The sequence below is a fragment of the Gracilinanus agilis genome, chromosome 4, assembly GCF_016433145.1.
Source record: "Gracilinanus agilis isolate LMUSP501 chromosome 4, AgileGrace, whole genome shotgun sequence".
In the NCBI taxonomy this organism is placed as follows: Eukaryota; Metazoa; Chordata; class Mammalia; order Didelphimorphia; family Didelphidae; genus Gracilinanus; species Gracilinanus agilis.
In genome coordinates this window covers 174,702,313-174,716,008 of record NC_058133.1, presented here as the reverse complement: position 1 = coordinate 174,716,008, position 13,696 = coordinate 174,702,313, and the positions used below count along the sequence as shown (strand labels likewise).

The 13,696-nt window shown below is 35.2% G+C and overlaps 1 protein-coding gene across 1 annotated transcript in view; it reads left to right on the top strand.

Moving 5' to 3' along the window:
• BRIP1 (BRCA1 interacting helicase 1) overlaps positions 1-13,108 on the top strand; it is a 223,362-nt gene extending 210,254 nt beyond the window's left edge. The window contains exons 16-19 of the mRNA XM_044671629.1: positions 1,619-1,731; positions 5,344-5,426; positions 10,571-10,894; positions 12,233-13,108. Coding sequence (XP_044527564.1) covers positions 1,619-1,731; positions 5,344-5,426; positions 10,571-10,894; positions 12,233-13,011 — 1,299 coding nt within the window. The 3' untranslated portion in view covers positions 13,012-13,108. The remainder of the gene's footprint in view (positions 1-1,618; positions 1,732-5,343; positions 5,427-10,570; positions 10,895-12,232) is intronic.
• Positions 13,109-13,696: the final 588 nt, after the last annotated feature.

Genomic DNA, 13,696 nt, shown 5'->3' with positions numbered 1-13,696 from the left:
TTTCATAACATCTTATGCCTTGTAAGAAATCCAGCTTCTATTTTCTTGGGATAATAAGAGTTTAATTATTTAGTTTCATTTTCATTTCACATTATCTTCCCCGTTTGGGGGCAATAAACCCCAGAAGTGAATGATCTCCTGACTTGGCCTTTAGGACTGGCCCCAACTGAGGCCTTCATATCATTCTTTCCCCATTCCCATAATGAGACCATTCTAGACCAATCCTGGCAGCCATGTCAAGTGTTCAGAGCCATGCCTGACTCAGATCAGTGTAGTAATTCTAACTAGATATTTGGAACCCATACAACATTTAACAAAGGAAGTTTACTCAGCAATAGCATGCAAAGGATACTCAGCAAGAATTCAGAACAGGCTCATTTGTACACCACTCCCTTTCTCTCCTTCTTGGTCCTGCTCCCTCCATAGAGGAACATCCAGTCTGAAGGGTGTGTTGACTTTCACCCCAGTGGGGAATCCATCAAGCTTGAGTTCTGAATGCTCAGGTGCTGAATTTTTATACCTTAGATGACAGGGAAGTTTGTCAATAAACTTGTTCAAGCCTAATTCCCTGAACTAATGAAGCTAAGAGGACAGTTCCATTTAATTTTTAAGCATACTTAGGGCATGAATCATACATTTCCAGGTGCCATGGAGACTATTGTCATGGTTGTTACTACTACCACTAGATTGTAACCAAAGTTTAGTAAATTTTTTTTAGTAAATCTTCCATGCTGTTCTTATTTAAAATTAAGGAAAAATCCTCCAGTGTTCAGAAAGCACAGTTTTGTCACTATTTTTAGTTACAACTGAAGAGAATAATAATTAGAGGTAATATTCTTAGAAAACAATATTCCACATTTTAAGGGCCCCTTTTATTTGCTTATATCAGAATTCATGAAAGGTTAGGTGATTTTTTTATTTTAAAAGTACTGCTAGGGAACAGCTAGATGGCTCAGTGGATTGAGAGCCAGACCCAGAGATGGAAGGTACTGGATTCAAATCTGGTCTCAGACACTTTTTAGCTGTGTGACCCTAGCCCTTACCACTCCTCTGCCTTAGAACCAATACCCAGTATTGATTCTAAAATGGAAGGTAAGGGTTATTTTTTTTAAAGGTACTGCCAGTCACAATTTTACAATTAGGATGCAATCCAACAAACTGAGCACCTACTCATGCAAGATATTCTATGATAATAGCAAAGAGAATAAGATGTTTTTGACTGCTGAGAGAACACAATCTCTTTAAAGAGGCAAAAATATGTATATTTAAAATGAAAAATATCACTTAAAATGGTGCATTTGTTGCAAAGAAACTGTAAAGCTCATTTTAAGAGGCTGGTATATTTTTAGGGCAGATGAACTGGCAGCCTTTAGAGTCCTCTGAGACATCGTGCAGTGTTTTAGGATATTACTTTTCACTGACTGACATTTATAACTGATTAAAAAAAGATGGATGGCTGGACCTAAATTATGAGATACGTGCCCATAATAAAACCCTGAGAGAAATTAAAATTATATGTAGGTAATTTAAAGACTAACTGGTTTATTTATCTCTTTTAGCCTTTAAAAAAAAAGTAATAATAACATAATAACAACAACGTATACCATCTTGCCTTTAGGTTGAATTAAAGAGAAAATACAATGACCAGCATTCAAAACTAAGAGGTCTTTTACCTGGCTGCCAGTGGTATGAAATTCAAGCATATAGGGCCCTGAACCAGGCACTTGGCAGGTAAGTAGATAATGGAATTTAAGTTATATAATGATGAACTAACTGTCACTGAAACTATTTTGAATAAGACCAGTCTTATCGCTCTACACCTTATAATAAGTCCAATAAAACCTTAATGTCCCAGAACCTAGTGAATATGTTTTGTACAGTGTAAAAGTTTCAGAGTACTGAAATTACTGGAAAAAAACCCAGTTAGTCAGTCAACATACATTCATTAAGCACTTCATCTGTGCTGGGCACTATATACACTGGGGACAGAAAGAGAGGCAGGACTCATTGTCTTTCCCTTCCAGGAATTCACATTCTAATGGGAAGAACAACATGTAAAGCATATAGGATACATACATAGTTAATAAAAGTTAAACTCAGCAAAAAAGGCACTAGCACTGGCAGGAATGGTGGGAAATGAGAGGGGGATCAAAAAAGGCTTTGTGCAGAGGGTAGTATGGAGCTGAGTCTTGAAGAAAGCCAAGAGATGCAGATAAAATAGGAGAGAATTAAAGGAATAGGGGAGACCAGTGAAAATATATGGTGCTGGGAGATGGGCACAAAGGCCACTTTCACTGGAACATAAGAGTGCATGGAAAAGAACAAAGTGTTAAGAAGACCAGATAGGTAGAAACAAGCCAATTTGTGTCCGGCTTTAAATAGAAAAATCTTAATTTAATTTTGGACCTAACAAGGACCCTCTGGAATTTGAATCAGAGTAAAGGGCAAGTGACATGAACAGATGTGTCTAGGAAAATCACCTTGCCAATAAAGTAGACAATGACCTAGAAGTAGGGAGAGATTTGAGGGACAGAATAACCAACAGGCTTGGTTGGTGTTGAATAGTTTGGGAGTGGGGTGATGAGGATGGTGGCTAAAAGACTAGAGAATAGGAGACATTTGAAGTATGTTGGGAAGGCAGAAACAACAAGACTTGGCACCACATTGGTTATATGAAGCAAATACAAGTATGGAATGAACATGACACCATGTTTCAGATTCTGGGTGATTAGGTGGATGGTATTTCCCTTAATAGTAATAGGAAGACTGTTAACATGTAGCATTTGAGGGGAAAGTTTAAACAATATTCATTGGAGCTCCAGGAAGTATACTGGTTGGCGAGAGCAAGCAAGGAACCATAAAAGGTGAGTTCTGACAATATTAGGTCGCAGGTGATGACTGTGGAGGGAAGAAGAAAAGTAGCTGGTAGAGAAGGAAGATAGAGGCAGGATTGTATAGAAAAAGCACAAGAGGGTAGCAAGTAGTAAGGAGAAAGGAAAAATAGCCAGGGAAAATCGTAGGGTGAATGGAAAAAAAACCCATTGATTATATAATTAATTTGAAATAAAAGTGATAATATTATGTGCTCTACAACATTGAGCAGTTACACATTTTTTTAAAATTTTTTTACACTTAAAAGGATGCAAGCTATTTCTTTTTTTAAAAATATACTAAAAATCTATCAGATTGCCTTTTTTTAAGGAGGGAGGGAGAAGAGAAAAAATGGAAGGGAGAAAGAGAATTTGAAACAAAAAAATTTTTAAATGAAAATTTTAAATAGTTTTTATGGGGCAGCTGGATGACTCAGTAGTTTGAGAGTCAGGCCTAGAGATGGGAGGTCCTGGGTTCAAATATGACTTCAGACACTTCCTAGCAGTGTGATCCTGGGCAAGTCACTTAACCCCCATTGCCCAGTCCTTACCACTCTTCTGCCTTGGAACCAATACACAGTATTGATTCTGAGATGGAAGGTAAGGGTTTAAAAATAAAATAAAGTAAAATAGTTTTTACTTGTAATTGGGGGAAAGTAAAAATATTCATAAGTAAAAACATAAAATGGAAAAATATATCTTAAAAATATAATAAGCATATGTATATATAAAAAAATATTTTCTGAAATATGTCTTGGGATCAGTTCAGATGCAATCCAATCTTCTACACCATCTGTATATGTAGAATTAGTGCTACTTAATGAGAACTGATGTTCCTGAGTATAACCTTGAAACTTTGGGTTTAGCGAAATGCTGAATCATCAGAAAAGAAAGATCAATTAATGTTCAGTGCACAGTACTTTTTAAGGCAGTAAAGTATGCTACTATATTTTATCATAATCTTTTAAGAAAAGTTGAAAAGAAAAAAGGATTTTTTTGTGCTTATAGGATTAATCAACATTAAATCATAAAATTCCTTTAGATTATTCCTATCCTGGAACATTCAAAATTTCATCAAAATTTCACTCAACGTAAAATTAGTATAAATTCCATTTTTCTATTAGAGACTAAAATAAAACTAATTTGAATGCTGTTAATGTTTAGAAATTGTGAAAAACATTTTTCAGCTTGCTGGCTGACTGGCACAGTTTGACACAACTGAATTCTGGGATGGGAGTCAGGAAGACTTCTCTTCCTGAGTTCAGTCTGGCCTCAAGTAAGCTGTGTGACCCTGGACAAGTCACTTAATCCTCTTTGCCTCAGTTTCCTCATCTGTCAAGTGAGCTGGAGAAAGACATGACAAATCATTCTAGTATCTTTCCCAAGGAAACCCCAATTGAGAGTTTTAACAACCAAAAAATTTTGCATTTTATGTTCTGGTAGTGATTGCTGAAAAAAAAACCATACAGAATAAGCATAAAACATTAAACATAAAACAAAAACATAAAATTAAAATTATCCAAAGTAAAGAAGTTTAGTTAAGGAAAGACTCATGGATTTGTGATTGAATCACTTCGACCTTTCCCTAAACAGGATTCTTATCTACCATATGCCCAATAAATAATGATCCAGCCTCTTCTTGAAAACCTCTATTCTACTCCATGATAACTCTTAGGCTAATCATCTTCAGTCTGACTAAACCAAGAATTTCATTTTTTCACAGCATTCTGACTGGACGTCTTGGCCTCTCCACATTTCAATTTCCTCTTCTGTTAATTTGGAAATTGGAATAGGGGTCTCTGCCATCTCTTCCAGCTCTAGATCTAGGAACTCATAATCTTATGATCCAAATTTGACTCACAGATAGGCAGGCTAAACTTCATTTAAGCAGAAACATTGTTTAAAAGAATATACATATATGTCTAGATTTTTAAAGACTAGAACTAAGGAGTATGTTTTTGTGGGAAAAAATATTAATTTCATTCTCTTATTGTAAAGAAACTATTTCACTTAAGCCTGGTAAAATCAGGAATTGGTAGAATGGACAGTTGTTTTGTTTTGTTTTTTTAAATTAAGATACATCTGGTTTATCTGTATAACTATTTTCCTGGGTAACTTTTACATTCCTCTTCTAATAGCCCATTTCCATTATAGGGATGTGTAACTGACATGTTTGGGCTATCTCCATGTTTCTAGCTATTCAAATAAAATTTTTCATCACATTAGTTGTGGTTTAGTTGTTTTCAGTCATGTTCAACTCTGTGACCCCTTTTTGTGGGGTTTTCTTGGCAAAAGTAGTGGAGTAGTTTGTTATTTCTTCCTCCAACTCATTTTACAGATAGAAACTGAGGCAAACAAGGTTAAATGACTTGGCCAGATCACACCACTACTAAGTGTCCACAGCAAGATTTGAACTCAGGAGTCTTGCACATAATTTAACTTAAATATTTTCTTTTTCACTCTTTTCCTATAGGTGTATTCGGCACAAAAATGATTGGGGAGCTCTCATTTTAGTTGATGTTCGCTTCAGGAGCAACCCAGATCGATATACATCTGGTAAGGTCCTCATTTGACAATATAATGGAATTAATAATCTTTGTCATTTAGTGGTGTCAAAAACATTTCCTGAGGTGGGAACTCCAAGATAATTAATAATAATGTTGTAATATGTTGTTTGAAAAATCCAGTGTTTTAAGCAGCATCTGTTTCTGAAGAAATCTTTGTGAAGAGACTATTAACAAATTTTCAGCATACCTAAAATCAGATTAGTTCTCTAGAGCTTTTCAGGATCTAAGATTTGATAAACTCACAGGGGATTGGCAGGTGCCAAACTGATAAATTTTCCTCATAACTGAGACTTGCCCCTTTAAGTGACACAACTTTTCCTATTTTAAATATTTTTTATGAAATTATTTCTCAAACAAATAAAATACTTTGTTGCCTTCCTAAATGCATTATACTAAATGTAATTTAACCTCTTCTTTAATGACTCAGGGTCATGATTATTATTATGGATTAGGCCTAAGCTAGGTTCAGTCCAGCAATTTAAACTCAGTTAAAATGCAATGAACGGAGCGGCTAGGTGGCCCAACAGGTTAAGAGTCAGGCCTAGAGAAAGAAGGTCCTGGATTCAAATTTGACTTCAGATACTTCCTAGCTATGTGACCTTGGACAAGTCAGTTAACCCTACTGCCTAGCTGTTACTGCTTTTCTGTCTTGGACCCAATACACAGTATTGATTCTGAGACAGAAGGTAAGATTTTTTTTTTGTTTTTTTTGTTTTTTTAATGCAATGAGGCATACTTGTGGATTATAAAAATGCATTAAAAACAATTTTGATAATCGCAATTAATAACATATGCCTTTTCATTAAAAAGGATATAAAATTGCTTTTTTCCTCAGTCTACACAGTCACCAGGTCAGGAACCCAGGAGGAAGGTCCTCTCCGAGAGCTGGAGCTCAGGAATAACCTCTGGAACGATTCCTCCCTGGGCTGGGCTTCTCATATGTCAGGAAACTAAAAAGTCTCTTAAGTACTTCTTAAGTTAAATGACCAGCCAAAGGCCATGCGCTGGATGCAAGTCATTGGTCAGGGCTTCCAAAGCAGAGGAGCAGTAAGATGGACAAGGAAAAAAGGAAAAGTTCAGGAAGAGACAGACTGAGGGCTGCAGCTCCAGCAGCTTCTCCCCCGCCCCTGTCCCCAGTGTCACAAAGCAAGCATAGCTCTTACCACAATTAGAAACATCAATTACGGACCCCCCGCTGAGGTGACCAAGAGTATCAGCTGAATGTCCACTAGACAAAATGACCCCAGACTGCTGTGATTTTTGTAGTTTTAATGTATGCTTCTATATTGTCAAAATTAGAGTAACACCACTTACTGTTGGTAGTGTGTCTGCTTTTAGCACCTTTTCTTAATTTGCCTAATCTGCTTATGGGTCAGGAGACAGATAAAAGGATCTATTAAAATGTTATATAAAACAAGTGATAATTGGAGGGCCTTTGGAGAAAGTACATGGTCACAGACTATGATATGTTTTGTCTGCTCAAAGAAGATTTGTGCTCCTTTCTGAGATTTGGAGTATGTTCTAGATACTAAAATTGCTGGGAAGGTGGCTTCTGATTAAGTGAGGTATAGCCAAAAACAGTTTTAAGGTGCTATATTTGTCCAGGAGGCAGGGGATGATTAAACAGAAGATAAGCATTTTTTTTTTGAGAGTTGAGAAAGCAGATAACTCTTGTTTTTGCTTAGTTCAAATTAGCAGTTATTAAATTCATCTTCCCAATGTATCACCAATAAAATTTTGTTCTAGTTAATGCTGAGAAGATACAACTTGAGTTTAAGGAAGTGCTGAGGGAAAGATTTGTTTTGCTTTTTTTTTTTTACATTACCATTGAAACTTAAATTTTCACTTTAGACTCATTTTATATTATTTTATATATTTTTTTAATATTATATAATATAGTTTTGAAATTATTTCATACTTAGAATTGTAAAAAATGTTTTAAAATTTTAGTTTCCTTTTTTTAGACCATTCATTTCCAATTATAATCCTTTCCAAATATAATAAACTTATAGTATAATTCTAGATACAATCCCTACCCCCTGGAAAATGTTCCCTTGTAACAAAAATTTTTAGGAAGAAAAAGGGAAAAGAAAGACAGTTTAACAGTTAGCCACCACATCAACCTCATTTAATAGTATATGTAGGAAGTTCCATCCCCTTAATACTGGGCCCCACCTCTGAAGGGAAGAGACAGAGGTGCCTTTTCTCAATTCTTCCATGGTCCCAAGTATGATCATTTAATTGCACAGCTTTCAATTTAATTTTATTGGTCTTTTTGCTTACGTTGTCATAGTTATATTTTCCTGATTCTGCTTACTTCACTGTGTATCACTTCAAATAAGTCTTATCTTTCTCTGAATGCATCATCTTCATTGCTTTTCACAGTGCAATAATAATTCATGACTTCCATGTACTACAATTTCATTAACCAGTCTCCAATCAATCGAGACCTACTTTATTTCTATGTTTAACCTCCTTGGGATTACATGCTTAGCAGCAGAATCTCTAGGTCAAAGGACATTTCAAATCATAGGTTTTTTCCTTTTTTTTTTTTAAAGCATAATTTGAAATCACTTTTCATTATGGATAGACAATTTTATAGATCTACCAACCATGTAGTCATTGTATTTCTAATTAATAATCAGACTGACACAAAAATTTAACTCTCAACATTAAATTTGAATTTATTTCTCATATTAGATTGTTGCCCACTGTGGTTTAAAAAGGAGTCACTTAATTTCAGTCTGAGAAATAGGGAGCTAAGGGCAGATAAACAGCTTTTGAATGCCGATATCTCGTCAGCAGATGGAGCTCAGATTCCTTTATATTTGTAATAGTAAACAAGAGCTTTATACAAGCTCTCCTTACCAAAAGCTAGAACTGAAATGGCAACTGAAATATTCAAATGCATTTAAGTTGGGAGAATTTAAAATTTCTCCTTAGTGCAATTCTTTCTATAAAGAAAAACAGAAAGGAAACTCTTATTTAGCTTTGCACATTTCTTTATTTAAAATAAGATCAACTTAAAATTTTAATTCATGGTTTAAGTTTGTCACAAGAAAAATTGAATTACAACATTTTACATAAACTCCCAGAGCATTTTTTTTAACCTTTCTCAGATACAGAAAGCCTGTGGAAAAACTGTCAGATGTTCATAGGGCCATATATGCATAGACTGAGAGCTGTCAGGGACTAAAGGCCATCTAGTTTAGCAATCTCCACATCTATTAACTTTTACAGATGAGAAAATTGATGCTAAAAGATTATTATTTATTCAAAACAGCACAGATGCTACTGGTACAATGATAGAATGATTGTTTTCTAGAGTAATTATGGCAGAAGCATCAAGGCAGCTATAGATGGCATGGTGGATAGAGTCAGAAAGACTCATTCATGAGTTCAAATCCAGCCTCAGATACTTTCTAACTATGTGACTCTGGGCAAGTCACTTTGCCCTGTCAGTTTCCTCATTCATAAAATGAGATGGAAAAGGAAATGGCAAACCATTCCAGTATCTTTTGTAATGCAGGATTTATGCAATATCTCTTGCATTTGCAAAATTACCCTAGGCAATCCTGGCAGTTAGGAGAATGGAACTTTAGCCCAGCAGGTGCCAGTCCCAGGATATGACAGTTTCAGCTGGGACTATATAGTATAAGAGATCTTTCATAAATCCTGCATTACACTTTGCCAAGAAAACACCAAATGGGATGAAAAAGTCAGATACAACTGAAAAACAACTGAACAACATGGTAGAACCAGGGATTTACTTTTCCTATTGTGTCACACCATCTTCGTTTTCTTTTTATGTCTCAGGAAAGACAATATGGTGATAAAAATAGTGATAATGATAGCTAGCATTTATATAGCAGCTACTGTGTGGTAGATACTGTGCTAAACACTTTATAAAACAGTGTCCCATTTGATCCTTATAGCAATCCTGTGAGGTAGGTGCCATTATTAGCCCCATTTTACAATGAGGAAACTGAGTCAAACCAAAATTAATTGACTTGCCTATGGTCACAGAACTAATAACTGACTCAGGTCTTTCTGACTCCAGAACCAGCACTCTATTGACTGAGCTATTTGATTGCCTTGAAACAAATTCAATGTTCTGGCTAATTGGTATTTAAGGTCAATTTTCCTAGCATATTAAGTATTGATAGAAAAATTAAGGCAAGAAAAAAGTTGAAGGAAAATTTGAAATCAAAGGAAAATGAAATAATATATAGCTAGACCATCTTTTAGTGATATTGATTTAATTTTCTCCTGGACTTGGGATAACGGCAACTTTCAAAAGTGTTTGCCCAAAAAACAGTATTACTGTCTTTTTTTAAAGTATCCCACCATCCAATTCTATATAAAACAACACCTTGTAAAAGTCTCTTGTGACAATACACATTGATGTGTATTGCAGGGATTTGTATATAGCCCTGATCAAATCACTTCTTCCCAAACTAAATATACTCTACTGAAATTTTTTTTAATGGATGGCCCATAAAGCTATGCTAATTTTGACATTCACAGAATTATACAGGTATCCAATTGTATTTGGAAGAAAATTAGCAACAGAGTTAATGAAAATATGGAATCTTTAATTAATTTCTGTGAATAAGGTAGGTGGTAAAATGGATGTATTTATTGTACTTGGGGAGAGAAGTTTTTGAGTTCAAATCCTGCCTTAGCCACTTAGGAAATGTGCCATCCTGAACAAGTCACAACTTTTCCCAGCTTCAGTTTCCTCATGTTTAAAATGGAGATGATAATAGCACTTGTCTTATAGAGTTTTTATGAAGATCAAATAAGATAGTATATGTAAAATGTTTCACAAGCATTAAAGCAATAGTTATTAACAATAATAATAATTAATTGGATTTAGTTAACTTGATGTGGGAGACATTGTTATCCTCCCTCTCTTCTTCCAACCCCTATGATTCTCCAATGACAAAAGCCAACATTTATCTGTGGAATAATCTGTCTTTCCCAAAATAAAGCATTCTGAATTTCTGTAAAGCAAAACATGCTATTTTAAAAGAATTAAAGAGCCCATTCTCTGTTCTGAGAATATAATCAAGACATTTAAATAATTTGATATTGTAACATGATTATCCTGCCCGGTTTGTTTTTTTCTAGGACTTTCTAAATGGGTTCGTCAACAGATTAAGCACCATGAAACCTTTGAGAGTGCACTGGAGTCCTTGGCTGCATTTTCTAAAAAGCATCAAAAAATCATTGATGTGTCATCCCCAAATAGTAATGCATCTGTACAAGAAGTGGCCTGCTTAAAGGATGAGTCCTTGACATCTTTATTAGAATCAACAACTCACCTATCATCAAATGTTCTTGAAGAAGATGAAAGGGAACCTTTCAACCAGGAACTTCAGGCTCCTACAGAGATGGCAGTGAAGCTCAAACTACATAGTTACCCAAGTAACCTCATTGCAAGCAAGAATAAAAGTATGTGTCACCTGGAGGTCACACAGTCCAACACTCTCATTTTATAGGTGAAGGGGACACTTGCCTTAAGGCCACATAGTACCTGACAGAGTCAGGAGTCAAATCAAGTCTTCTCACCTCTCGGCCAGTTGTCCTTCCACTTTAGGATGTTGCTACTTCTAAAGAAAAGCTTCTACTTTGCTTTAATAAGAGAGGGATGATTAGATAGCAGTTTATCTTTTTAAAAAGGGATATGAAGATTTTAGTGAACTGCAAATTTATTATGAATCATTAGTGTGAAATGACAGCCAGAAAATGAATGTGATCTCAGGAAGAGCGGCATAGCTTCTAGGAACAAAGAGATGATCATTTCATCATCCTCTGCCTTCATCAGTCCATACCTAGAGTAATGCTTTTAGTTCTCTGTGTCACATTTTAGGAAGAACACTACATAAACTTGGGAGTGTCTAGAGGAGGGTAACTCGGAAGGTATAGGACCTGAGTGCTCAATCAAGGAGGGAAAATATTACAGGTACTTTATTTAGCCTAGAGAAGAGAAGATTCAGAACTTGACAGCTATTTTCAAGTATTTGAAGGACTCTTGTGTAGAAGAATGGTTAGACTTGCTCCATTTGGTTTAGAGTTCAGAACCAGTAAATGTTGCAAAGAAACAAATTTAGGCTTCATTTAGGGAAAAAACTTCCTAGCAATTAGAGGTGGAAAGTGGAATGGTCAACCAGAGGAGGTATTGGGTATGCCCTCATTAGAGATCATCAGAGGCTGATGACCAATTGTTTTTTGGGTATGATCTAGGGAAGGGGAAGGTGAGGAAGGTTCATTTTTGACCTTGGAAAAGTCACTTAACTTCTGGGCCACTGTTTCCTCATCTGGAAAGTGAAAAGGTTGAACTAGATGATATGTAAGGTGCCTTCTTGACTTAAATTGTCTGATTTTAATTATCTCTGTTTTGGGCAACCCAAATTCTGCCTTGTGTTATAGTTATTTGCATTAGTTATAGTTAGTATAGCCTAGCAATTAACCTCAGGCAGTAAATTAGGATATTTTTTTGTATATTTTATTTCTATCCTAAATAGAAATCACCAGATCGACAGTCAGGAGACAGCCCTGACTCTTAAAGTGATAAACTGTGAAATTAGGCAAAGTCGTTTCCTTTCTCTGGACCTCCATAAGATAAAAAGGTTAGAATTGCTGATCTTCAATGTTAACTTTCTTTGATTCTCCATTTACTAGGTAACTTTTAATTATGTATAAAATGTGACCAACTAATAATATAGTAATGATCAATATAAGAAAAGGGAAGAAATTGAAATTATCTTTTTTTTTTCTTAATGTTCATAGATGTTTCGTTGCTGTTGGAAGATTCTCCCCAGAAAATGAAGAGGGAAAATTTTTTAATCTCAAGATCCACAAGTCCAACTTTCAGTAAACAAAAAGAAAAGAATAACTTCCCTGTATCTAACTGTGTAAAGAAATGTTTTACCTCTAAGTCACTGACTTCCACTTCTGTGCACAGTCTTTCAGAGAACCATGACTTCAGTGCTTTCCCTTCCAAAAAGGAAAAGAAGGAAAGTACAGTTGGTCTTTCTCTCACTAATGGAGGCCAGTCCTTATCTCTGTCAGGAAACACATCACTTGACACAGAGCCACAATCAGAAACCATTACTTCATCAACAAAAAGGACCAATGCTGTTAGTAAAAGAGATCCTGCTGAAGAGCTTCTCCTCCCTCAAGGCATTGATCTTACTTCTGTAAGTGGAGAAGCTGCATTTTCCACTGTAAATGTAGATATTGAAACAACAGAAGAAGATGAATCTGTTTATTTCACACCAGAACTTTATGATGATACAGAATCAGACACAGAGGAAAATGAAGAGCTACTTGGAACTAGTGGAATAATTCAAAGGACTGAGAATTCAAATTATGTTATAGCAGAAAACCTTTTGGAAACTGATAGTACCAAAGGAATGGATTCAAATTATGTAGATCCGAGGTTGAATAGAATTGTACAAAATGAAGAATGGAAAGTTGATGGTAATCATGTAAAGGCAGATAACGCACATGACCAGGAGCTGGAAAGAACTCAAGAAATGGATACCTTAGGTAATATCAGCACGTGACCACCATCCTGTTTAAGATTTCTGGACTAAACTTCGGTTTAAATACTTATTTACTTCTGATAAATGATAAAAATGCTTTCCAAAAAATAGTAATGCAGCCGCATTTTCAAATTAAATTTTAATCACTGTTTAAAATGGCATCAGATTTTGTAAACTCATATTTTCTACCTGAAAGTGCATATTATACTGTTCTCCAGTTTGTTTTTTGAGGTGAGGCACGCAAAATAGTATCTTCTAAAAAATATTTCTTGCCAAAACAGACTCCATATTTAACATGGTATTGGATGTATGAGCTCTCTTCGGCTGCCTCTAATTTTACTTTAGCACTGAAATCTTTTTAATTCCTTCTTCTCTTATTTCATATTTATATATGAAATTTAGAGAATACCTCTATCATGGGTGTCAATCCTGATTCACTTGTTAATACCATACATCATGTAACAGTAATCCCTAGAGCAGTTTCTTCACTCTTTAAAATTTTCATCAAACTCTTTTGCAAACTTGTGAAAAGTTTAAAATAGCATGTATTTTTAATCAAAATTTATTTTGCCCTTTTTGCATGATAAATAAACTGAAACCAATAGAGTTTGTAAACAAACTTCTTTTGAGTGACATAGAGTGAAATGACCCCTCAATTTTCAACCCTAACATATTTAGGCAAGTTGAGAATTTAGCCTAAAGACGA